The 27,255-nt window shown below is 38.5% G+C and overlaps 1 protein-coding gene across 1 annotated transcript; it reads left to right on the top strand.

The window, feature by feature from the left end:
- Nucleotides 1–254: 254 nt before the first annotated feature.
- On the top strand, nt 255–25,272 carry pitpnab (phosphatidylinositol transfer protein, alpha b). The gene is made up of 12 exons (XM_084730300.1): nt 255–473; nt 9,456–9,486; nt 15,678–15,823; nt 17,002–17,093; nt 18,727–18,734; nt 20,130–20,204; nt 20,698–20,781; nt 20,876–20,953; nt 22,030–22,140; nt 22,977–23,099; nt 23,296–23,378; nt 24,225–25,272. Exons 1-11 carry the CDS (start codon nt 457–459, stop codon nt 23,341–23,343), a joined length of 813 nt encoding a protein of 270 aa, XP_084586426.1. The 5' UTR covers nt 255–456; the 3' UTR covers nt 23,344–23,378; nt 24,225–25,272.
- The last annotated feature ends 1,983 nt before the right edge of the window (nt 25,273–27,255 follow it).

The following is a 27,255-nucleotide window of genomic DNA, read 5'->3' as shown; positions in this document are numbered from 1 at the left end:
GTTCAGGATGAGCTGTTCCAAAATCAGCAGGATTGGACAGCTCTCTAATCATTCCCATTTTCAATGTTAAAAAATGTTTAAAGTTTAATATAAATATATATATATATATATATATATATATATATATATATGTCGGTGATTATGTCTGGGCTTCTGGACTGCATGGACCCACCACCACAGACCACCCCCTGCAGGGTGAACCATCCCTTTCAGTGTGTACTCTCTGCACAGGCCTCACACTGTATCTGCGCGCAACAGCAACGCCGCGCCGCGGCCCCGATCAGGAAGTGAATTTGAAGAAAATAAGCGACTGTGGAGGTAGAATGACATAGAGGGGGAGAGGTGGGAGAGAAACGAGCGGAGAAAGAAGAAGAGACTATCGGAGGGAGGGATCGACCCTGTTTCTGGACCTGTATTGAGCTGCTCCCCTCTGGGATATATACTGCACCGCCAAAAATGCTTATAAAGGAATTGTAAGTAGCTGCGTGTGAGTGTGTGTATGTGTGTGTGTGATGTGTGCGCGTTTATCCGTCTGGTTTTGCAGCGCTGACATTGTGGCCACTCGCCCGGGAGTGGAATTACAAGAGTGCGGCCAGGGTGATGTCGACATCCCGTATCTGCTTGACTCCATGTCCGTCATCATTTTTCAGGCATAGCCTCCAACACTCCATCACCTCTAACGCATCCACCAAATAAACCGACAGATAGATTCATAATAAAGCTGTAGTTGCATCAGCAGCCGGCGCAGGCATGGCTGTGCCCTTCACATTTCTGCATCACAAGCCTTCAAGTTGAAATCGGCGGCGGATAATAAAATGTCCTTTGCTTTGATGATAAAAATGACGGATGCTCGACAGGAGAGGTGGTGGTGGTGGTGCTGATGGAGAGATGGCCGCGCAGCGCCAGCAGCGTCCATCCCTGTTAAAGCCGCTGTGGCCATGTTATTGATGCGCGGTGAAGGTGAAACGCCTGATGGGAGCATTCCTGCATTTACCTCTGGAGGAATGGAGACAGGAGCGGTGGAGAGGAGAGATGCTCAAGGGTGGGAGAAGGGGTGGTGGGAGCGGGCAGGTGTAGCTGTAGGGGAGGTGGTTGCAAATGCAAGGCTTTGGTCAAAAAACAGAAAAGGCAAATGGCGAGGTTTTGACGCACCAGTCAGTCAGACATTTGTGAGGATGTGACAGCTGGGGCCGAAGGGACGGGATGGCATGTGAAGTGGCATCGTGCGTGCAGAACGGGAAGATTTGAGGGTTTTTAACACGTTGCTTCAACACATTGCCTCTGCAGGCCTCAGTGTGCTGTAAGGACAAGTGTCTGAGGCCTACCCACAGTCAGCTGGTGGCTAGAATAAAGCCGATGGATGAGTTGCACATGGATTGGGATGGTATTGGCCTTCAAATTATATATATATTAAAAAAAAATCAAATATTAGTCATGGTTGGTTTCATGTGCTTAACTGGTGTCAGTGCGCACCAGACTCCTTTTGCCTGAAGGAGCTCCTGACCCACCTGTAAAAAAGTCATCAGTCTGGTTTCCACCGCTGTGTTAGTTAGTGTTACAGTGGAGTTTCGGATCTCTTCTATGAAATAATTAAAGTATGTCTTGTCTTCTCCCTGTTTCCATTCTTTTATTGCAATTTTATGGCAAGGTCAGAGCTACATTATCGTAATTTGGCACAGATATTGGCAGCTTCAGTTTAGAACTAGCCTAGTTTAATCTACATCAATGCATTACATTCTATAAGATCAATATTGTTTGAGGATCTACAGCATGTTATGTTACAGAAAATGTGTATATTTATATATACTGTATATCATATGTCATGGCATAGGCTAAAAATATTAAGATATTTATAAGACATTTTGCCCTGCCCTCCTAAAGCCTAAAATCAACACTATCTGCTCTTGAAAGATCTATACTGGTCAGAGTTAGGGTCAGAGCCACAACAATTAAGCAACTAGTTATCAACTATTAAGTTAATCACTAATTATTTTGATGCTCAATTACTTGTTTTGAGTCTTGAGTCTTTTGATTACAGCTTCTCAGATACAAATATTTTCTGGTTTCTTTACTACTCTTTGACAGTAAACTGAATATCTCAGGGTTCTGGACACAACAAGACGTTTGAGGACGTCGTCCTGGGCTTTGGGCAAACATTTTTACCATTTTCTAACATCTTATAGACCAAACAACTAATCGATTAATCAAGAAAATAATCAACAGATTGATTGATAATGAAAAAAATTGTTAGTTGTAGTTCAAAATGATACAATAGCCATTCATTTTAGTATTGAAAGTAGAGAAAAAACTAAGTGCTCATTCAAAACCTCAGTTCAGCTTAGTCCTAAAATTAGACTTGCAGTAGGGCTGCACAATTAATAGAAATATTATCAAAATAGTAAGTGCAGTATCCAATATCTCAGCTGCAATTTTATGATAAAAGGTTGTGTGATAAATTAAGTATTATAATAAGTATTGTGTTGCTGCAGGTGTTTTTCTGATGTAAGAAAACATGTTTGGTAACTCAACAAATGTCACGTCATCATGATTTAATAGTTTTTACTCAGTGAAATGAAAATTGTGATGCAAAAATCCCACTAATCATATCACAATATCTGTCAAAATAATTGCAATATGATATATATATATTTTTTTTACCATATTATGCAACCCTTTTCTTCCTATTTTTCAACAATTATGTTTGATTTTAATGATTTTCTTTGTTTTTATTGCAACTCAATGGCAAGGTCAGGGTTACACTGCTATAATTTAGCACAAATTTCAGCTATTTGCAGTTTCAGCCTAAAAATAACGATATATGATCTTGAAAGAATCTATATTGATCATGAGTGTGGCTTAAACAGGCACACATTTATCAACATTCGTTATTGTCTTGATTTCTCTGCCACATGCATTTAATCAATTAATGGTCGGCCACAAAAAGCCCAGGATGAGAGTGATGGCATGGCTAAAGATCTGAAGTGATTAGGGAGAGTCTGGGTCTCAGCAGTCTGCCTGGAAATTAATTAAATCGGTCACGATTAAATGCTGAATGCACTTATACACACTGTCAACACACGGACACACCAAGAGGCTTGGACATGCATACACACACACACACACACATACACCAAGATACCATCATGGGGGGTCAAGAGGCGGTGAATTGATCCATGTCCTGCTGTAGTACAGACCCTGTACTGCTCACCTGAACCACTGACCTAAATCACTCCTGGTCCACTTTTTCTCCACTTCCACCAGCTTTGGCAGGTGTACAGCAGCACAAGAGCCACTTAAAATGCACTGTGTGGTGAGGAGACTGGAATAGAAGCAATGACAGAGAGGGATAGACTAAAAAAAGGGGATAAAATGAGGAGACAGAAAGGATGTGCAATGCAAGAGAGGAAGGAGAGAGGTGTTTGTTTTCTGAAGCAACAGAGAGACACCTGATCTTCCTGTGGAGACCTTTAGACCAAGGAGACTTGCAGACAGAGACATAGAGACACACAGAGCATTAAGGTGACTTTAATCTTTGTTTAACTAAAGCCCAGATTCCACCAAGTATTAAATTTTGCTCTTTTTTAACATTTACGTCATATTAAGCTACACAAAAAGCTCATTTTGGGAGATTTGAGCATTATAAAAGAGGTGAAAAATAAATGTTTTATCTATCTGACAGACATAAAAAAATGCAACACTTCAATGTAAAGTGAGTTAAAGCTCAAATATGTAGCATTTCTGCATTTAAACTTCTTCAAATGCCAGATATATGTTATATGTTTTGTTTAGCTGTATACATGCGTTATCCAAATGTCCCAAACAATTGTGTAATGCAGAGAAATCCATAGTGTATTCAAGGTAACAGTATGTTTGCTGTTGCTATAACTTCCAGGAAAATATGGGATACGTTGGATAAATCAAATGTAACGTATGTATGTATGAAAACACAGGACATATGTCATGTATTTTGTTGAGTTGTGTACTTACATTATCCCAAATGTTTCCAACAATGCTCAAATGCATTGTATTGGAATTTATTCAAGGTAACGTTGTGTTTCCTGCTATTGCTAGCTAGTTGCGATTTGCTATAACTTCCAGGAAAACACAAGATACATCGTGTGGATCAGTGACTAAGTGCAATGTTTTCAACAATATAACATCATCACAATTAATAGAACAGCTAGAACAGTCTGGTAAGTTCAGAAAGTTACTTCACTCTAATGCAGGGATGTGTACTGGCAATAATCTGGTGATACGATACATAACATGATACAGCGGTTATGATTCAATATAGTACAATACCATAAGCATGGTGATATATTAATATTTTCTAATCTAATTTTAGGAAAACGGTCATATGCGTAAAATGAGTAAAAAGTTTACTTTTGTATGCAATCAGTAGCATTACTGATATATAACAGCACAACACAAAATAAATCACCATCATGAATCTTTTCATGTATCATAATATCTCAATACAGCGTTTTTTAGAAGCGATACAGCATCACAAAACATAATATTGTGATTCTCAAGTAATCACTATTTTCTTACACCCCCATTTAATAAAGGACATTTTATGAAAGCATGATAAATATTGTTTTGTGGACTTTTTGTCATGGTATTATTGAGTTTTTGGAATTGTTACATCCCTACTTTTATATTTATCTCATATTAAGCTACACAAGAGGCTCCTGTTAGAAGATTTAAACATTATAAAAAAAGGTGTGAAATAAATATTTTATCTGTCTGACTGACATAAATAATTGGAACACTTCATTGTAAAGAAAATTAGACGATAATGTAAGTTCAGTCTTGTTTTAATTTTGTCATTTGATGTCACAGATAATTTTTTGCTGTCTTTCTCTGTCTTCCTTGTAGCATCTGCTCTCCCATCTATCCACTGTCTGGCTGGGACTCAGACCCAGATTACATTCAGTGCGGGCGAGGGGGATGCAGGATTATCTGAATTTAGGCATACATCGCACAGTTACAAAACAATCAACAAAGCTGCGTACTGTACACGTGCACAAGTGTCAGAGAAAGGAAGGGGCTGTGCCGGCTGCTGCTCCCATCTGTATCATAAAAAAAGAGCACAAATAGTATAAAATGAGCCTTTCTTTACATGTTAATACTGTGTGTGTGTGTGTGTGTGTTGGCTGATCTGTAGAATGTAGTGAGGCTGCATCACCAAACAATAAAACCACATAATTTCTAAAGCACCCATAAATTTGCACCATTGCGTCCTTTTAACTGATTTAGAGTCCTCTCTGACATCATTATCTTGTAAATGGTTCTTTTTCCATAAACTAGATTTGTCAAATTGTGATTAGATTCTACATTTTACCAAGCTGAAGTGTATAATTTTATTATTTTTATTTTCCTCACTGCTTGTAATTCATACCAAGCTGCAAGGCAGGGTTTATTACATTACATTAGATTACATATTAGATTACTGCACTCACAGGAGTCTCAGGCAAGTATCAGTGGGAATATTAGTGCTGACTGGATCAACGCATTAACCCCTTTTAAACAGTGATCATTAGATCATAATGGTAAACATGTCTAATAGATTTCTTAGTGAAATACTGCAGATAATGGCTATTAAATAGTGCAACAAAAAGTCTTTACATACATGTAATTTAAAGGTCCAGTGTACAAGGATATTTTGGCATAATGTGTCAGAAATGCAGTACAATATTCAGCATTTCTATCAGTGTATAATCACCTGAAAATAATAATTGTTGTCTTATTGCTACCTTAAAAAGAGCTGCTTATATCTACAGAGGGAGTGTGTCCTCTCTCATGGAGATTGCCATGTTGGTATGCCATGTTTCTACAAGAACTTCTATGAATAGTCGATTAATTGATTAGTTGCCAACTATTAATTTTTTTAAGCCAACATTTTCTGACTTCAGCTTCTTAAACGTGAATATTTTCTGGTTTCTTTACTCCTCTTTGGGTTGCGGACAAAACAAGAAATTTGAGAGTGTCACCAGCTTTGGAAAAGAATGATCAAAATTGTTCACAATTTCCTGAAAGTTTATGGGCCAAACAACTAATTTATTAATTGAGAAAATGATCAATACATTAGTTGATCATGAAAATAACTGCTAGTCGCTGCCTTAGTTTCTACTGCAGCCCAGAATGGACAAACCAAACACAGGCTCTTTTCCACAAGTTTTGCAGCCACCGTAGATCCTCCTACACACTTGAAATGGGAGGGTGAGATGAGGTGTTCACCGCTAGATGCCACTAAATCCTACACACTGGTCCTTTAAAGAGAATCAAACATCAGTAGGAGTTGTTTCCCTATGCATTATATTGATAACTGCACTGGTAATGGATTACTGAGTCACTTTTCACTTATCTGTCCTGTATTTGCATTGTTTGCATTGTCCAACATGCTGTATGCAGTATGTTATTTTAGTTTCACTGGGCCGGCTGCCATCCAGTCGCTGTGCACAAAAGCAAATTTGTTCTTGGCTCATTCTGAAAGAGAGCTGGCATGGATGTCATCACTTTGTTGGTGGTGTGCGACTTGTGTGGCCATTCGTCAGCCGGCTCCATTTCCCAGCGCTCTTTTGTAAACATAGTGGTGGAAAATGTTTGACACAAACAAAATGTGGCAAAGGACAAAACAGTCGGAACACATGCGACACAAAATGCTTTTTGTATATGAATAATCTCTTGTTAAGCTTTATTTAGCCAGGAGAAATAGACTTTGTCTATATGCTTTTTCAAAACCAGCATACTTAACACCATTTTAGGCCTAGTACAACTCCTGTTGGTCACATGTGTGTTTAGTTTCTTCCACTAGAGGGTGCTGGTGTTCACTATAAAACTATAAAAACTATAAAATATGAAAAATTTCAGGAAAATTTAGAATATAATGAGCGCAGGGTTCAGTTTCATGTCTACGAAACATCCAAATAGATGGATAATCAATAAGAATAATGAAGAGGTAGGGGGAAAATCTGTTCTTAGATGCATGACTATGCAGATTGTGCATCAATTCACAAATATCAAAAAACGATTTTCTGATTTTCTTGAACAAAAATGTGGAACTTAACTGCAAGGACAGAGCAGCACACAGACAGTGCACAGCTTGCTCATGCTAGAGTTATCTTGTAATACATCTTCACTAAAGGCAGCAGCTGCAAACATGTTTTGATGTAATGTCTTTGTCTTTGTCTTGATTCTATAAAATAATGAAAATGATAGCCTATTAAAAATCAGCGTGTTCTCCTCATTTAAAGTGTATCTTCTGGTGAAAACTGTTATAAACCTTTTTAGAAGAACCACTCAGGTTTCACATCTCAGTTTTGCATTTGATCTAGCTGTTTTTCTGCTCCAGTGAAGCATACTGTCATCTTCTCCTCAGAACAGCAAAGAATAGATCATTTATTCTCTCCTGATGACTCACAGTGTCACAGTGTCAAAGTGAAATATGTGAATTTCATACTTAATATAGTCTGGTTTTTGTTCAGTTTGGAATCCATGTCAGATTATATTATTCTGTAATTACTGTTAATAAAAGATGACGTGTCATGCCACAGAACAGCAAAAACACTGAGGGCCGTCAACCCTTTGTTTTGTAAGAGGTGCAATTCCTTCTGGGATACTGATTAGAGATGAGGGAAGTCAGGACCATAACTATTTGTTTGTCATGTACTGCTCGTAATGCTCATATACGTAGTTCCCCACTACAAATCCCCGTTGGCGTCCTCCAGCTCAGCTAAACTGTCCTCTGAGACAGCATCATGGGAAAGACACGTGTTTGTCAGATAATTCGTGGTGTCCTGATCTGTACTGAGTTGACGGGTTTAAGATGTCGGTTCATGTTGTCAGCGTCACTCACAGGATTTCTCTTTGCTAATCCAGTTAACAGACTAAGTTAATTATTGTAACATTAAAGAATGATGAATGTCATACAATAATGCCTGTAGATTTTTACAGCCATGCAACAAACACATAACATGATTTTTCACAGGGGAGAAAAGATATTTTGAGTTTGAGATGATTAAAATAGGCGTCAATCTAAAGGCAAACTTTTCTAAAAGGCTCTTGATGTCCCATTTAATGAGTTAATGCATGAACCTGTTTTTCAATATGTTAACGGTGCAGTAACCAATGCTGGAGAAACATACTGGATTGTCAAATTACAGAAGCTTTGGGAATGAGACTCAACAATCAATGAGTTTATACGACATTTACTTTCTCTACAGGTTGCAGTAGACCACCAGCGTCTCAGACCAAGACAAATGCATGCTTTGTTTACTCAATAAAGTTGTGAAAGAAAGTGCCATCTGCACACACACTGCTCATAAAACTCAGATCAAACTGTGTGCTGTTCAGCTATGGTTTCCAACGGAGACTCTCAAAACTCGGATTAAACTGTCAAACTAGGCAGTTATGTTGCATCCTGCCTACGGCCCATTTGCTGCGTGTCAGCCCCTCTCTCTCTCTACCCCCCTTTCCTGTCATATCTTCAGCTGTAATTATGGAAAATAAAGGCAAAATAATCTTGAAAAAACTGTGAAACTAGGCAGTGTTGATCAAAGATGGCTCAAGATTATTGGTGTGTTTAAATGGGGTTGTGTTTGCCATGGTTATGAGATGCTGTTTTCGAGTTGACGATGCTCCGTGTCATAATTCAGAGTTCACAAGTTCCATTTTTCAACGTGGCTTATGTTACTACATTAATAATTTCTTGCTTAAAATGTTGTCAGAAATATTTGTAGTGTACTGTTTAATGCAAGATATATTGTTCCAAGGCTGATGCCATTTTGGCTCATGTTTACAACAGAGACTCCCTAAACTAAGATCAAACTAGGCAGTGCTGATCAAATATGGATCAAGATTCTGTTATTGCATTACCCATTTTGTCACCTAAAAGGTTTTCAGAAAAGTTTTAGTACGCTGTAATATGAGATACATTGTAACCGGGTGGCTGCCATTTTGGATCTGGTTTCCGACAGATGCTCCCAAAACTGAGATCAAACTGTCAAACTAGGCACTGTTGATCAAATATGGATCAATTACAATGTTGAAACATGTTTTAGCATACTCTTTAGGTGTGAAGAAGTTACTCACCAGGCTGCCATGCTGAAATAGATGTGGGGAAGACAGAGAGGGACTCATGCACGAACATCCTGGATAAACAGAGAAGCTTGGATAACAACGTTACACAGGGAACGTGACTTCATTTTCTTGCTGTTTGCTGAAATCTAGTGAGGCTGAATTGTGCATATCGCACCTTTAAAGGTTATTATGGAACTTGCCTACCCCTGCTTTAAGACCACCAGTGTCAGCAGCCTTTAACTTTATAAAATCAAGCCTTTATAGCTTCAATGCACAAACTAACACAACAGTTCAGATGGAGTAGGGTTAGAAGTTTTGGTTTGATTGTTGCTTTCCAATTTCAGTAACTTCCCTCCTCTTTTCTTCTCTTCCAGTCGAGTGATTCTTCCTATCTCTGTGGAAGAGGTAAGTTTCATTCCAGTATATTTCTGTGTGTGTGTGTGTGTGTGTGTGTGTGTGTGTGTGTGTGTGTGTGTGTGTGTGTGTGTGTGTGTGTGTGTGTGTGCTAAAATGGCTCAGGGCTCAGCTTTTGTTATCTGATTCTTTGGTTCACTGTACTTGGAAAAGTGAAGCACAAGTGCCCGCCATCATTATAAGCAGCTCTTTTTTGGGTAACCCTTGGATTTTCATACAAGTATATATTTGAGTTGATTTTTGTGATTTTTTTTGTCACATATCCATTCTGTGCATGGAAAAATATGCTGCAGTGATCACCTTGTGAGAAAAAACTCAAAATAAAACTGTTGTTATCTTGATATGTCAGAGCTCTGACGTTCCAAAATGGTTCTGATCAGACCGTTGAATCAACGCCGTCAGCAGCGCCGTCTTTCACTATCCTCATCCTCTTTTCTCTGTGTCCCTCTCTCTGTCCCTCTGTCCCCTGCTAGCCTCATTTCCATTGCAGTTTGCTCCTGTATTCAGGCCTGCATTGTAAATGAGTCACCTGAAACTACTTCCATGTCTCCCTCTGTCTGTAGTCCCCCTCACCCTGCCCTCCATCAACCGACAGCCTCATATTTATGCATTATGCGCCCTGACATGAGAGTAATCTAGTTTTGGTTGACACATGTGACTCATAAATAAATATTTGTTGACAACTGTAGCCAACAAGCACTTAATCTGCTCTTACACAGTATAAAGAGTTTGAAGCAGCAGTGAGGGCTCAAAGACATGACGGCCGGTTAGCAAACGAGATTAGAATAACACATCCTCTTTATTTATTCTGTATATACTCATGTATTTGTCAGATGTATACGGGAAAACATTGCAACATATTCCTCATACTTGTAGCCTCTTTTAAAAACCTTACAATCCATCATCTGTTTAACCATTAGTGTCTCTGCTGTGACGGGCATTACTAAAGAAAGTCAAACAGATAATCAGTTACTCCAAAGCCTCATTCACACAAAGTTCCCAATAAATTACTGGGAGAACCTTTCAGGCGCAACCAGTGATTTTCACTATTCACACATGTAGCTACAATTAGAAACATTTTCATATTGCGCTTTTTCACACATGCCATGGCAATCACAGACATTTATATATAGATGCTGTATTGGCTTTTGGATTATACGTCTATATTGCCGCCATGTTGGACAGGGCAAGACTGGGCTGTGAACAAAGACAAGTAGATGGGGGAGCTGCGTTCTGGATAAAAAAGCACTATAATGCTTTTTTTTCCCTTTTCCATGTAGATCATATGTCCTTGAATATAACATGACTGATTGAAACAAGTTGAGATATGTAAATGTTAAAGTGCTTTTTATCCAGAAAAACAGCAGCTCTCCCATTTTTTTGTATTCGTTTGCAGGTTAGTCTTGCCCGGTGCAATATGGTGGTGACGTTGAGTTCTTGCTGCAACGGGCTGAAGTGGTCATTGTGGCGTTAATGTATATATGTCCATGATGGCAATGCCAGAATAGACTGGACAAGGGGCAGTGCAGTGGATGGCGGTAATAGCAGTACTTATGGATGCCAACAGCCAAGAAACTCTACAGAAGAATAATATGGAGCAAAATGTTGTTTTTATTAACATTTTGAATGATGTATTTAGTATTCAACAAGTTTGAGAGACAAGAAATAAATTTGCTTCATCTGCTCACATGCGTTGGATGTCTTGAGTTGTTGTGGCTCCAGTCAGTGGAGGATTGATTCATTCACTCATTCCACATTATAGAATAGGGGAGACTGGGTCAATTGTAACACTCCATTTCACCAATCAGAAACAAGCTAGTGTGATGACACTTACTCTGCATGTGTTACTGGTTAAAGATGGACATGAACAGACTATACTATCATGCATATCATGGCTGCAAGACAGGTAACAATGCTTACACTGTGTTGCAATTGCCACCTTAACACATGCTCCTATGAATGCACCTTGTTTCTCTGTGCTGATACACTTTTCTGTTAGGAAATGAACATATTTCACTAAATTTAAATATAAACTTACTTTTAAATCAAGATAGTTAAAACACCACTGGAATAGTTGTCAAGTTTTCTGCAAAAAACAAGAATAAACTTTTGCTTTGAACGCATTTGATGTCTGACATTTAAAGAAATTGCACCCTATACAAAAAAAAACTTTCTACTATAGCAGTAATGTGATTACTTTGAGCTGTGATTTTATCTGAGGATAAATGTGACATATGACTTACTTTTCAGTGTTACAGTTGCCTCTAACCACTGTGACAACTGCACCCACTGTCCTTATTAGTGACAATATATCAAATATATCAAAAGATGACTGGTATGTAAATAGTCTTGTAAATGTTACAACTGCCCCCAGACTCCCCCTTGTCATCAGATGGATGGAACCCCATTCAGACACGACCAAGCAACAGTGTAGGACAGAAACCAAAGCTTAGATTTAAAAATATCTTTTGATTGCTCAAATATGTGCTTATACTTATATGTATATTTTCATTTTCATTTCAACTCAAAGCCATAAGCCAGTGGATGACAGAGCAACACATCCCACTGATTTCTTTTCAGAGTGTCTTCTCTGGCTTATGGAGGCTTTAGATCCACAACATGTTGCTTCTCATGAGCTGTGTGTGTTTGTATCTCTGCATAATGAGGCAGGTTTCCTCTGAAGCAGTCAGCAATGCTGTGTCACGATCAGACGCTGGAAAAATACTAAAAGTGACGGATTTGACTAAAATATGATCCACAGAGCCTGAATACAGTTGAGTAATGTCCCCTGTCTCTGAAACTACATGTCAGTGAATCACATCCCTCCAGAGCTTCATCTCCTCTGTCTTTCTCTCTCTACATCCTGACTCTCTGAAGCAGCAGTCTTAACTTATTTGCCTCCAAATATGTGCAGCTATGAAGGTTTTCACTTCATCATCAATTTGATTTTATTTCCATCCTTTTCCCATTTTGCCCACAGTTTGATTGTTTCAAAAAGACCTTTCTTCACCACGGCAACTATTTGTTAATCTCTTTGAAACTGATGTTTTGTTTTGAAGAGTATAAATTGAATGAGACTGTGCCAGCTGTTGAAACATCTGGAGAATTTAATGAACCGAGTTGCATGTCTGTTAACTTCTTCTCTGGAGAACCTAAAGGGTTGTCAGTGTTGTATTGTTGTGAGAGAGAGAAGTTCTGGTATAACCCGCCTCACCCTACAAAGTAAGGTTGAATTATATTTGTCCAACACTGTTACCCAGGAGGCTTTGCTGTTGCTGCATCCCATTTATTTAGTTGGCAGCTGTGGCGTCTGCAGATGATTTGAGTGAACGGTCTCTTTAGATCTGCTTGGCACGGGTTGTCTTTGTCTCAGTGTCTCTCACAGCTGCTGCTGTGGAGGAGTGACCTTTAAAATGCACACAAAAGGTCAAAAGGTCATGGATAAAAGGAGCAGTCTCTGTGTAGTCACTTTTCTGTTCACTGATGATATTTTTTTAGTCTCCCTCCCAACATCCAAATGTTGTTAAGATGACTGACTAACATTTTTGCACAGAAAACAGTGTGTGGTTGCCATTAAATAAAGGATCTATGAGTACTGATCAAGGTTTAATCATGTGGTCCTGTTGCAAATATATCTAGGATTTGGCCTCAATTTACTCTCCCTGTTAATTTCATAGTTGTTTCCATAATGATATATGAATTATCTGGAATTACTTCTAAAGTCCAATCAGTTCTGGCCTAAAGGCTCTTACTGGTCAGTGAAATCTGTGCTCAAACGTTTCCTCCAGACAGTCACATTAATTGATAACGGAGGAACTTAAGGTTCCCCATGGAGGAAAATCTAAAATCTAGTTAACAGTTAAATAAAAAAAAAAAAAAAAAAAATTATATTGCTAACGGGTGGGAAATCTGCCCAAAAAATATTATATATATAATTTTCACAACTTTATTGAGTAAAATGTTATAATATTTTTTCTTAATTTTGAAATGCCCTGCAGGCTATAGCCAGGTTTATAATAGCCTATGAATTTCTCAGTTTGCACCATTTGTATTCAAATGCTGATTAAAATCTGGTATTAATTTGAAGTTGATTAATCGATTAGTTGTCTAATCTATTAACTATTAATCATTAATTACCAACTACTGAAGATAAGTTAATCTTTTTGAGACTTTCATGGAGTCTAAGAATAAATGTCCCTGTTTTCTCATCTCAGCTCCTCAAATGCGAATATTTTCTGGTTTCTTTACTCTGCTTTGACAGTAAACTGAATATCTTTGGATTTGCGGACAAAACAAGACATTTGAGGACATTATCTTGGACTCTGGGAAACACTAATCAATATTTGTCACGATTTCCACCGTTTTATAGAACAAATAACTTCAATCAGTTAATCAAGAGAATAATCTACAGATTAATCTGCAGTGGAAATAATCATTATTTGCACATGTTATTGAAAACATACACATTAAATACTTTGCACTGAGTTAAGAGGCCATCTCATCCTTTTTATTTCCTCTCATCAGGAAAGTCATAAAGGACATTTTAGCCTGCTTCATATATGAGATAAAACAAGGGCACATAGGCAGAATTAACACATTCTAGTTTTTTCTTCTCATCAGTAACATACACATTACACAATGCATACACATTTTAAATGCCTTACAAAAAGATTGGTGCAGATATAAATCTTAAATGTACAAAAATTTATTTTATTGTCCAAATAAATTCCCCTGTGACCCACCTGTGGGTCTGTATTGGTTTGTGTTTGGATCCACTAGTCAGTGAGTTCTGTGATGTTTGGAAACAGGAGTGACAGGACATTAAATACTGCAATCTTTATGACTTGCCTAAATAATAGATTGTAGAAGCCTTAGATCACAATCTTGATCTAAAATCATCAGATTACCCACCTCTGACTGTAAAAAAGTAAAAAACTGCAGCTACATTTTCAACTGGCTGAATGACAAATGTAATATTACTATTTACATGTAGTTAATGTGATTTTCAGGTGAAGAATCCCCAGTAGGCTCAGTTGCATTACTGGACCCGATTGGAGCAAAGTTGTTGATATGAAAAGAGAACAGACATAGAAAAAACAGAAATAGGAAACATTTCAGAGATCCAAAACATTAATGTTAAGGGGTTTTTTTTGTTGTTTTTTTTATCAGAGACAAAACACTTTTCTGTTTCATTGCATCAACACTCTGTCAATCCATTGTACAAGATAAAGGAAAAAGCAAAGTCAAAATTTCATCACAGACAGCAGCTTTAAGTGTCCATAAATCATTAAATCCACACGACTTGTAATGTTTTTAAAATGTTCCAATCATCATTTGTACTTTTGTGCTTGAAAACACCAGCACAGATAAATAGTTAGATTTTTATATATATGTATATATATATGTATATATATAACATATATATATATATGAATAAGTAAAACTTCAAGACTTTCAATAATACAAACTTTTTAATGTCAAAACCATTCTGGTTCTTGATTGTGGGCTTTCTTTGTAAAAAATGAAGCGTACAGGTTGCCCACAGGACATGGTGTTGCTTTGTTATGTGTGTAAACATGTAACCTCTAATATTCTCACAATTTGATTTCACAGAATATTGTTTTACATGAATAATAGAATAGAAATAAGAACTGTAATTTCTCTAATCTAATAATTCTGTCTACACGGACTTGTTCAGTCTTCGTGATGTTGTTGTAAGTGTGTCTGCGCTGTGGTGCAGCTTTGTGCAGAGGTTATATGGTGGATTAGAGGTGATTAAGAAATGAAAGGAGCCATTGTCCTGTGTTTAAACACTCACATGCACACTCAGGATCACAACAGCAGGGGAAAGAGACGAAGAGAGGGATGAAACAATGTACAGTTTGTGAAAGAGGAAACAAACGGGGTGCAACAACAAAAGCTGACGGGACAAGAAGAAGACAAATATGAGTGTAGGGGTGAGATTACAAGAACCCAGAGGACAGGAGAAGGTAGTGATCAGGAGAAGGATCAGATGAAAAAGTTAATCCACCACTTAAGACCGAAATAGATGAACAGATGAAATACACATGCAAACAAAAGAATCTACATGGTGACTTTGACATAAAGGTTGCTCCTTATTTCTCCCTTTAGACACACTTTCCACCTTAGTCCAACCTGTTTGTGTCTCCTCTGTTTTCCAGTACCAGGTGGGCCAGCTGTACTCTGTGGCTGAAGCCAGTAAGAATGAGACGGGTGGAGGAGAAGGAGTGGAGGTGCTTAAAAACGAGCCCTACGAGAAAGAAGGAGAGAAGGGACAATACACACACAAAATTTACCATTTGCAGAGGTAAGCAGTTGTCCATTCACTCAGGAAGACTTTTTCATGCATATCTCCCCCGAGGCCACATCGCCAGGCTCCCATCCATTCATTTACTTCTCTGCTTCACTCTGTTATCTCATCACTTCAAACTCGTCTTCCTGATTCACCCCGTGCAGCCGAGTAAGCTGAAAACAACTTTTTAAGGAGTAGTTCAGCATTTTAGAAAATGAGCTTATTTGCTTACGTACCATGCCACTCTCATGTTTACAGCAAATATGAAGCTACCACCAGCAGCTAGCTTAGCTTAGCTCAGCTTAAAGACTGGAAGCAGGGAGAAACCTGCCTCTGTCCAAAGTTTAAACAAGACTAAGCCATGCTAGTGGCTCTGTGAGCCTGCACTTAAGCTGTGTTTTCTATTGCATGCTAGTAATACACACACACACACACACACACACAGCTGCTTTGGCCTTGAGAAGCTGCAGCCTTTATTTGCTGACAGACTGTAACTACACTGTATATTTACTGTCAGATCAACAGTTTCACTGCTCACCTTTTCCTCTGCTGCACTGCATTCACAATCACTCTCTTGTGCTACATTACTCTTATCAGAGGATATGAAGGGATGGTGTTCTTGATGCATCTGCAGTTCATCAGTTGAGCACAGTATTGAGCAAGAAAGCAAATATGCCCATATCCCGAAGTGTCAACTCTTCTCTTAACAGTATATAAATGATGCTGCTGCCAGCTCCTGACATTGATGCCAAAACCTGATGAACATGTTCCTGTAAAACTTTGAATCCCACCAGAATCATGGAGAGAAACAAAAGTGACTGCCTGGCCAAATAAGGAGTATAAATGGTTCTGTAAAGTACTAAGACAAAAATTTTAGTACTCATTTTAGTTGTGAAGCTTTAAGAAGTTTATATTAAGATTAGAGGGAACTGGCATCAAGTAATGGTTTGATGTGGTGAGGTTATTACAAGAATGTGGGTGGAACTTTGTGTTTTTGTCTGAATCTGCGGTATGATTCTGAAGAAATTTAGAAAATTAGAACAAAATCTGATTTTATTTCTACTGACTATGTGTAGTCAGTGTACCTGTGTACCTCATCTCTCCATACTGAAATTCAGTTAAATAAGTAAAAAGAAAATAATCAGAATACCATTAAACATATTAAACTTGTCTCTTTGCTCCTCTGTCCTCAGTAAAGTGCCGTCTTTCGTCAGAATGTTGGCTCCAGCTTCAGCTCTCAACATCCACGAGAAAGCCTGGAACGCATACCCATACTGTCGCACAGGTAACACACACAGAAACCTCGTACTAGCACACAAAAATACAACAGCATCATCTGTCAAAGCTCTGTGGAAAAGCAATTATCAAAAAAGTGACATACAACTGCTTAAATATTTTTCATTATTTTCATGCTGTGGTCGCTTTTGCTCAAATGTTAAAAAAAAAAAAAAAAAACTAAAACAACCAGAATGCACTGGGCCTGTTATACCATAAACCATTTAATTTTAAGGCAACAAAATAGTAACAAATCAGGTTCACAGTTAACTGAGTTTCTCTAACTTTTACTATAAATTTATCTAAAGAAGAATAGTGGATTATCTCAACTAAAGGTCAGCAGAAAAAAGTAAAAATGTAAAATGTATAAGTTTGAGTTGATACAAAAATGTATTGCAGTATGTTGTACACCAAATTTCAAAAAAGTATTAATATTTCGTCAACTAAAATATGCATCAAAGACTGTCTATGGCTCAGTGTGGCAAAAAAAAGTCTTCAGGGAAAAGAGAGAATTTAATAGCTGCAGCTCTGGACAGATTTTTTTTCCCCCTTTTTGGGCCAAAAATGGCTCTTGATCATAAAGGTTGCAGGCCCCTGTTCTAGACAGCTGATTTTTGACAGCGATCAGGAGCCACACCTCTTTTGATCGCTATTCGTTCATGGAGGTGCACACAAAAAAATTCAGAAGTACAATCTGTAGTTTGAACAACAGCACCAGAGCTGGGAAAGTGATATGTTACCTTCATTGTAATAATACAAAGCTGGTTGAAAATTGGTAAATTTAATCAATAGCAAGAAAACCATTCTATTATTCCAGGGTTAGATTAGCCAACACTTTTACAAGACATGGTGTAGAAAATAAGATCAGATAAATTAATAAAAATAAGTAGAACACACAGAGGTTAACTATTCAGTCCACAATAAAATAAAAACAGGACATTTGGCAGTGCTTAAAATCTGCCTCGAAATAGTTCTGGAGGCTGCAAACTTTCTCCTCTATAATAACTGAAAATAGATTTTGAAATGCCTGTTATATGAGATCTGTCCCTTAAATAAACATAAAGCAGGACTCAATTCAGGACATCCATAACTGTTATCAATGTAATTGATTGTAAAGGAGCTTTTGGCTAACTGGAGGAAACGATGATGCTAAAAATGATCTTCTGCTCTTTAATCCTACAAAAGTGTGAATACAATTGGCTCGAATTGCTTGGAGGTCACATAGATGCTGATCTGTCAGAGAGAATGTCGTTCTCTGGGTACCTGTCTCTCGCTCTGTCTCTATGTCTGTCTCTGAGTCTCCGTCACCTTGAAGGAGTCGTTGAATAATTAACCGTATGTCCAGTCAGAAGAGACATGCAATCACTCGAGCTTTTCAGGCTGAGATCACTCACTCACTCACACACACACACTCACTCACACACACACACACACACACACACACACCACACTACCAACTGCCTGACAGCCATCTGTCACACTAACACACGGGACAGTCAGCGACACAACCTGAACACACTCTTGACCTCTGTACATTGTCTAATACTGTAGATGCTATTACATTACCCCTATGTTCCTTAACTAATCGTATTTCTTTCTTTCTCTCTGTTTGCTCCTGTGCTTTCTTTCATCTGGCGCTGCAGTTATCACTGTAAGTATTTTTTATTTCTTTTGCACCTACAAATGTCATGACACAAAGCAAAGATGGATGCCCACAGAGGGAGCAAATTAACCTGAAAGTTGAGAGAGAAATTTGATCTTTTAAAGCAGCAGCAGCACCAGCAGCAGCAGGGAGAGTCAGACACCGTTATTCTGTGTGTTTGTGTTGCTGTGTGTGTTTGAGAGCTGATAGTTGTATTATTTATGTATTTTTCACTTGCAACGAGAACCGATTCCAAATATGAATCGATTCCAAAATTAGGATTCCAAAGGAATGTACCGTGAGAATTATTAAACCCTATAGTGGGCTAGTATCCCACAGTGCATTTTGAAAAACTAAGCACTATATACTACCATGAATTGCACTGAAAGAGAAACAACAGCAGTGATGTAATGAATGGTGCAGAGAGTGTCCAACAGTGTTTTGTCTTCACTATATAGTGTGCTCTTTATAAAGTCCTCTATATATAAATCCAGAGGTAGTGAGTAGGGAGTAGTGAATGGGTGTAAACATGCATGTGTCTCTGTTTCCTAATGCATCTGTCTTAATATGTCATCAGTCTAGCATTATTGTCAGTTAACCTACTCAGCTGTTGCTTGGTTAGCAGGTAAATCATTCAAATTGTGAGTCTTGTAACAATCACCTCAATTTTGCAAATGCTAAATTAAAATGATGGGATCCTCCTCGTTCGTTACAGTAAATTAGTCTCAGTAAACACCAAAATATTCATGACACCAGATATGAAACCACAGTCGTTAGTTATCTAGATAACATTAGCTTAGCTCAGTGTTTCCACAGGTAACATTTGTGCATGGTAATTAGCATTTCACCCAACTCTGGTGTGAAGAACACAGGAGGACAATCAACAGTCATTAAGAACCAAAACTGCTAAGCAGAATCATTAAAATTCAAACAATACCCAACACTACTTACACATAATTGTGAAGATGTATTCTGTGTCTGAAATCATATCATCTCCACTACAATCGTTCAACATACTTTTGTGTAAATTTACAGTAGTATGATTGTTTTCGGACACACTTGTCAGCACATAAAAAGTCACCAGCACCTGCTACACCTGGCAAAATGAAACCTTACTCACAATTAAACTGCAGCGGACAGAGCTACCTTAATCACCATCTGCATTTGTCTGTTATGTTGTTGCTGTTGTCATCAGTACTGCATTGCACTGTGGGATATATATGCCAGTGTACTGTCTATTGCCTGCATATTGTAGTATTTCCTATGAAAAATCATGCATCCCACATACAAATGATTTCATACTAAGGTGTGGACATCTCATGTGCTGTTTTAACGCACTAAATAGCATGTTAGTTTGCAATTCTGGACGCAGCCTTACTGTTTCCTCTTCTCTTTTCCCTGCAGAACGAGTATATGAAAGATAACTTCCTGATCAAGATTGAGACATGGCACAAACCTGACATGGGACACCTTGAAAATGTAATTAGTAAAGACTGTAATGATCTGAGGATGTGTATGTATGTGTTTGAGCAGCATGAGGAATTCTTAATGAGCTTTTTTTTATTGTCTTTGGGATGACTTTAAACACTGCATGTGGCAAAGAGGTGCTCATTTTACACCATTAATGCTTGATTTCAAATGTATTTCACACCTTGTATGGGTGTTTTTTAGTTTATTATCCATTATTATCCTCTGCCCATAGCTGTGCAGTGCCACCATTTCCCAATGCTTCAGTCTGTTAATTTGACTGCCATAATTACTCTGGGACAGTGTTCCCATATATAAATGAATATGATCAAAGAGAGCTCCAGAGAGTTATCTCACCCATGTATAATTTCTAAATTTTCCCTTGTATTATTTGGGCTTTCAAAAACATGTTTATCCTAAGTCTTGTGTTCTCGCCTCTCTTGTATGTGGGCTGCCTGCGGAGACTCGTGCCAGTACCCAGCTGTGCTCTGTGGTTCTGTTTCAGGTACACGGTTTGGATGCAGAAACCTGGAAGAAGGTGGATGTTGTCTATATTGATATTGCGGATAGAAGCCAAGTGGAGCCGAAGGTGAAGATGTGTAGTTTAAGATCCATTTTCATCCCTGTCTTCTTTGTCACCTCATCCATGTTGTTCACTCTGTTTTTTACTTGTCTCTCACCAGGACTACAAGCCAGAGGAGGATCCCTGCAAGTACAAGTCAGTGAAGACAGGCCGAGGCCCTCTAGGACCAGACTGGAAGGTACAGAGTCTTGTTGTTGTAGATGTCTTGGTTGGTTAATACGCATTCAAAGCCAATGAAATACATGATAAAAACACCTCCTACCACATTACTGTTAATTATTGATGTGAAAAAAAACATCTCTTGCACTTGTTGCTTAGCAACTATGATGTTAAGTGGGTGTTTCAAATACCTGGTGCAGGACAAACATGTTATCATAATGCAACCAAGCCACAGCTACTTTTGTGGACATGGAGGTTTTCTGGGAATTCACGTGTTTTGATAACCTGGCTTTTCTTCATCGAAAGGATGTTTAGAACATGACTATGGTCGCCGGTAAAAAGGCGTTCAGAATTGGTTCAAAAATGAAAGTTTTTCCACCAACGATTTGAAGATGGTCACTGAATGTTCACATTTAGACTGTATGGCTCCAGGATTTTCAATACTGGCATTTTTCATCCTCTACAGAATGCAAATAATAGCATATCATCCCTTTGGACCCTCACTAAGGAACCATATCCAAAATTCTCAGCTAAAAGCCAGAAAAAAAAAATACTTACCTTGCACAGGACTCAAACCCCAACCTCCACCATTTAAAACCACTACAAGGAAATTTGTTGATTTTGGAGGTCCCTGTGGACAAAAACGATGCCATAATAACCACCATGATAAACAGAAAAATCTCCTCTTGCTTCCTTTAGACCAGCTGCTCAAAGAGGATCCAACCTGGTGAATTAAGAATAATTATATAGACATAGTAAATTTTCTCTTTGATGGTCTTGTTTGCTTTTGTAGGTCATACAGGGGCATCAGTATTAAATTGAGACAACTGTTTCATAACTAGTTAAAAAAAAACCTAGTAGTAGCTTTATGCTGTCTAAAAGTATGAAAAAGCCAAATAATTAGTTTAGTAGGTCAGAAGGTGTTGGGAGAGACTCAAAACTTCAGTATTTATAAAGTTGTGGCTACAACCCCGAATGTAACTGTTTAAAAAACAAATATGAATAGAAAATATTGAGCCTGTATTCATTTTTTTATACACCACCAACCTTGTTTACAATTCAAAATTTCCTGTCTGTATATTTGTTCACTTGCAGAAGGACCTTGCTAACAGGAAAGACTGCCCACACATGTGTGCCTACAAACTGGTCACTGTCAAATTCAAGTGGTGGGGCCTGCAAAATAAAGTGGAGAACTTCATTCAAAAGGTTTGTTTACAGTTCAGACTGGTAGTGTGTCCCAGTTTGTTCCTTTATAATGCCAAGGCCAACTACTAGGGAGGGACTGATGGCAACAAACAGTTTAAAGTAATGTTGGCTTTGCAGAAAATGTTAAAATGTGTTGCTTCCCCTCCTGGACTACTGTGCCACAGTGTCTCATATCCTTTGCATGCATACAGTACAAACAGTGTCTCACATTTTGCTAGCTTGAGATAATAGTGGAAAAGTACCACTTAGAATAATGCTGTGGGCTGCACCAGCCCCTAGTGGATGGACAGGGTAAAGTAGGATGGAATTAAACTGTAACAACTGATTTTATCTTTTGCACTTAAAGGGGCAGTTCACCTGTTGCTGAATTTAGAAGAGAGGTGTCTAATTTAATGAGATTAAATGTCACTCAAAGCATCAAAAAAATAACTCAAGGTAGTCCACAAACCTTGTTGTGAGCAGTTTCATGTTGGAACTACTTTTTTCTGCAGTGTAATTTGGCAGAACTACTTTCTTTCTACTAGAAAGAATGTTCCTTCATGAAACTGCTCACACCATGGTCTGTGGATTATCCTAAGTAACCAGCTCATGATTGCTATTGTATTTTTTTGGTGCTGTGAGCCATCGAGTTCCATTATATTTGAGACATCTCAACAGCCAATATCTCCAAATCTTGGCAATTTACACCAAAAAAAAAAAAATCCAGATGGATAAGTAGCACTTCAGCCAATAGGGAAAAAATATATTTTTAGGGTGAACTGTCCCTTTAAAACTTGAGCTTCCTTTCTTTAAATATCAGAATGACTTTCTCTTTATCCTCCTTTGTTGTGTCACAGCAAGAGAAGCGCTTGTTCACTAACTTCCACCGTCAGCTGTTCTGCTGGATCGACAAGTGGATTGACTTGAACATGGAAGACATCCGTCGCATGGAGGAGGAGACACGCAAGGAGCTAGATGAGGTAAACAAAAAGCCTGAGGAGGACTGAGGCAGACAGATTCCTCAAGATCTGATTTCTTCTAAAAAGTGTTTTACCCCTCAGTCAGTAAACGCATTAGTAAAATTAAGTAATTCAATCATAATGTCAGAGTCCTGAGGACATGCACGCTCTAATGTTGTTGTTTTTGTTGACGGTTGGTTTGTCTTGTGTGCATCAGATGAGAGTGAAGGACCCAGTGAAAGGGATGGTGGCTCTAGAGGACTGAGGTTGTGTTGGACCGTGAATGCTGCTGCTCATCAGGTGAGAGCAACTTAAATGTTGTGTGTGACATTTCACTGTATAGAACCTTGGTTTTAGTTTGACTGTCTGTCTGTGTGGACAATAGTTGCCCTCTGGTGCAGACGTTACAGACAACAGAAGCATCACTGCACGTATTATTGCTATTTAACATTAAGGTCAGAGACATGCTTCCTTTTAACTACGCATTTGCATCCGCACCCCTTATGCATCGCTGCCCATCATGGCTGCCTGGATATCCAGCATCTATCTGGAGCAACGGTTGTGCACTTCCTCAGAAATTAACCCTGTGCATATGCGAACATGCAAACATGTAATTACAGTGTGTAGTTTATCTCTGGGCCTAAAGTAGTGCTCTCTCTGCATGACTCTGGCAGCAGATACCGTTAGCTAGTTGCTACCTTAAACACGGTTAAAATGCCAAGCTTAACAGTCTATAGTAAGACTGTATTTCACTGGAAAAGATGGCCCTTATATGGATTTATTATGACATTTCCATATGCTAATTGAAAATATCCAGGCACATGCATCCACTTTAAGATCAAATGTATGTATCTTGTACGTAAGATTTGCTTGTTTTCGGCCTTTTTGGTTGTGCAAGAACAAATATGAGAGAAAAATAAGAAAACATGCATGCACGAGTCCATTGACCGGTGCATGTAAAAGGAGGTCTTGGCTGCTGGCTACACCGGAAGTGCTAAAACATTGGCAGTTGCCCCTAGAGGCTAAATCGTCAGATAACTGATGGGTTCTGAGATTGAGCCACTATAGGTCAGGTTATAAATCTGATTTGATTTTAGGGAAGCATGCCAATAAATAATCCTTAATAATTCTCTCTGTCTCTTTCAGACCAGAATACCCAGACACCAGCGGATTCACATCCTCCCTCTATTCCAAGTGACAGAACGTCCGACCGGCTGGTCCAAACCCCATCCCCTTTACCCTCGGTACAGTCTGGTTTTCAGGGACCTGGACCCAGTAAACTCCCAGTTTTCAGCTGATCTCCTCCGCCACCATCCCACCTCCCTCAAGTCCAATCCATTTCTATTTGTTTTTCCATCCAGTGTCCCCATCTTATTAACTGCTCTGAGGCCTCCAGTAGCAACACTATAGATCTCGTCAGTCAGTCCTCTCAGTCTCTAAACCGTTCTAAACTACAGAGAATAGTCTCATTTATCTCTGCAATTTAGGATTTATTTCTATTTAAGATATCCCAATGGTGTGTATATACAGTATACCGTATATCGGGGAGCTGAATAATTGTATTGAAATATATATAGTATATATATAAATATATATAAACAGGGTTTTTAAAATGATTTTGTCTGTAAGTTTGTCTGTGGATGTTTATTTTTTCCAGACCAAGCTGTATCTGCTCAGTGTTGAGTTTTTTTTTCTTCTTTTTTTGATTTGTCATGGTACTTCCTTCTCTCCATTTGTGTCACGCTTTATGCAGTGTTTCCTTTTGTTGTTCAAATCAATTTGCAAGTCTCCAAACCGCAGCTGTAAGGTCGGGATTGTGCTGAGAGTGTTATGTTGTCTCTGCTATACTCCTGACCTGCCACACGGGATTTTTCCTTCAGTATCCCCCCTTCAGTGTGTTGACGCATTCATTGGCTTTTCTGCTGCTTTATGAGTTTGTGTATGCACGCTTCTGTTCGTGTGTGTGTGTGTGTGTGTGTGTGTGTGTGTTTTACTGTAGTGTTGTATTGTTTCCCATCATTTTTCTTTCACCCAATCATTTCTAGCTCCTCAGTTTCTTCAGGCTGTTCAAACAGACCTCTTTGAAATGTATGGGATGAATATCGTGTCAAAATTCGAAACAGAAAAAGGTTGGAACTTGATGTTTGAAAACTTGAAATCTAATAGTAAAAGTTTTTGCAAGATTGAAACTAAGTTTTGAAGACTTGTATAATGTTTTCATCAGGGATGTTCTTGGTGACCAATTTCCCTGTAGATTAAATGGACATTTTAATATAGAGTAGTTAATTAGTCTTAAAGTAAGAAAACACCCAAAACATTGTCCAAAAAAATATTGTGCGCACCAAGAGCCCTTTCAAAAGCATTGTCTTTTCAGACCGAGCAGGATCACAGTGTCAGCAGCTGCCACACAGTGTAGCTAACGTTAGTAGTGCTAGCACCAGCAGCCTGGTCTCCTCGCAGGTTAGCGTTCACATGTCTGTGCTGAATGTGGTTACACATTTTATTCTCATGCAGCCACGTCTGTCCCACTTTGCTGATAACTTACAGGCAATGGGATGGGACATAGCGATGGGAGCGGATGGCTGCCGTCTGAAACTTCATAAATTGTGATCTGAACTTTTTCCAAAACATATATGTATCAGTTTTCAGATCACCATTTACAAGGTTCAAACCTGGAAAATGAAACAATATGCTGGGAGAACTGTAGTCTGACTCACTGTATGTACGTTGCCTGTCATCGGACAAATTGTTTCAGTCGGCATCCCAGCATCCTCTATCTGAGTCTCCAGGAAAGAACAACAACTAACAAGGTAGCAACCTTCATGCTAAAAATAGCAAATTAGCACCTGGGATGCTAATGTTAAATGTTTGCAGAGATTTTTGCAGCCTATTGAAACATTATACAAGCCTTCAAACACTGAGTCTCAACCATTCAAAGCTTTTCTTCCTGTTTTGAATTATGACATGATATTCGTTCCAGAGAAAGTGCAGTAATCGAAGATCCCTTGTGAATTTAACCATGCAGTGATGCACACACATACACACACACATGTAATATACAAGGATGGAAGTAAGATGTATCCCTCTGCAAAGAGAAATGCACAGCAGACCAGCCATAAATGAGTCTCTCTTTTTCTCGTATTGTCTGACAGTCTTTCTGTCAAAAGGCTTCACATCCTTCTGAACTGCAAAACTCATCATCATGGCCGTGATTTTACCGTGAGCATCCATCATGGATATACGGCTCTTCCTGCTTGCTGTAGATAAAGATAAATGGTTCTTTCAAAGTAAAACTTAACGCAGTCTGCATCAACTCTTGCCCTGTCACCCATCCTGTCACCTCCAGTGGATAAATGGTCTTATCCAGCGATAGCAATAACTACCATGACACGTTGGTCTCTCCTTTATCATCGCAGATCTATCTTACTCTACTGTTTGTTCCCATCCTGAAAACAGTTTTAGTATAGCAGAGCCCAAGCTGAAAGTCAAGGATGGTTAAGTTGTTGATTAGTTATTTATTAAATGCTGGTTTTATTGTGTTTTGTCTTTGGCTGAGGCGGGTTTTCCTCCTGCTGGAATCTGAAGCCAGTTATTTGTAATAGTGTGGTTTTTTGGTGCATGCATGAGTGTACATGAGTGATGTACAGTAGCGTGTCTTTGAAGAGATCTGATGCTGGCTGAGTGAAGAACAGGGGAAGTAATGGAGCTAGGGGAGCGATAACAGCAGCAGGCACTATCCTTCTTCCTCTTGTTGATGTCTGTTTGGCCTCCTTTGTCCTCAGTTACTTTTATTAGCCTCTTTTCCATCCTGTTTACTCTCCTTGCACATCTTTTAACTGAGTGGAAACTTTAAAGAGCAAGCAACAGATGATGTCAAAAGGCCAGCACAGTAATACTGATTTATGTCACCTGCCTGCAGTTAATACATTTGGATAATAAAAAAGAGTGTCTTGGGTTAAAAACTGCCATTAGAACAAGATGACTTTGTGTCTAAGCACTTTAAGTACAGGGGTTTGATTAATTTAGGGTATCTATACCTGTATTTTAGAATAAATGATGTTAAAAGCAGACATTCTGCATTAATTTGTTAATATAAATTAATCTTAAATTCAATAATTTTCTAATCTCTTATTAAATTAAATAAAATATAAATATATACTTTTATTTTTAATAATAT

The sequence above is a fragment of the Lutjanus erythropterus genome, chromosome 11 (genome assembly GCF_056507025.1).
Source record: "Lutjanus erythropterus isolate fLutEry1 chromosome 11, fLutEry1.hap2, whole genome shotgun sequence".
NCBI classification, from domain to species: domain Eukaryota; kingdom Metazoa; phylum Chordata; class Actinopteri; order Lutjaniformes; family Lutjanidae; genus Lutjanus; species Lutjanus erythropterus.
The sequence above is the reverse complement of the archived record's forward strand: the minus strand, read 5'-3'. Positions and strand labels throughout refer to the sequence as shown.

Excerpts from the sequence above, each read along its gene's own strand:
- pitpnab (XM_084730300.1), top strand. Across the intron at positions 15,824-17,001 it reads AAAATTTACCATTTGCAGAG|TAAAGTGCCGTCTTTCGTCA; the intron begins GTAAGCAGTTGT and ends CTCTGTCCTCAG. Across the intron at positions 20,205-20,697 it reads ACATGGGACACCTTGAAAAT|GTACACGGTTTGGATGCAGA; the intron begins GTAATTAGTAAA and ends GTTCTGTTTCAG.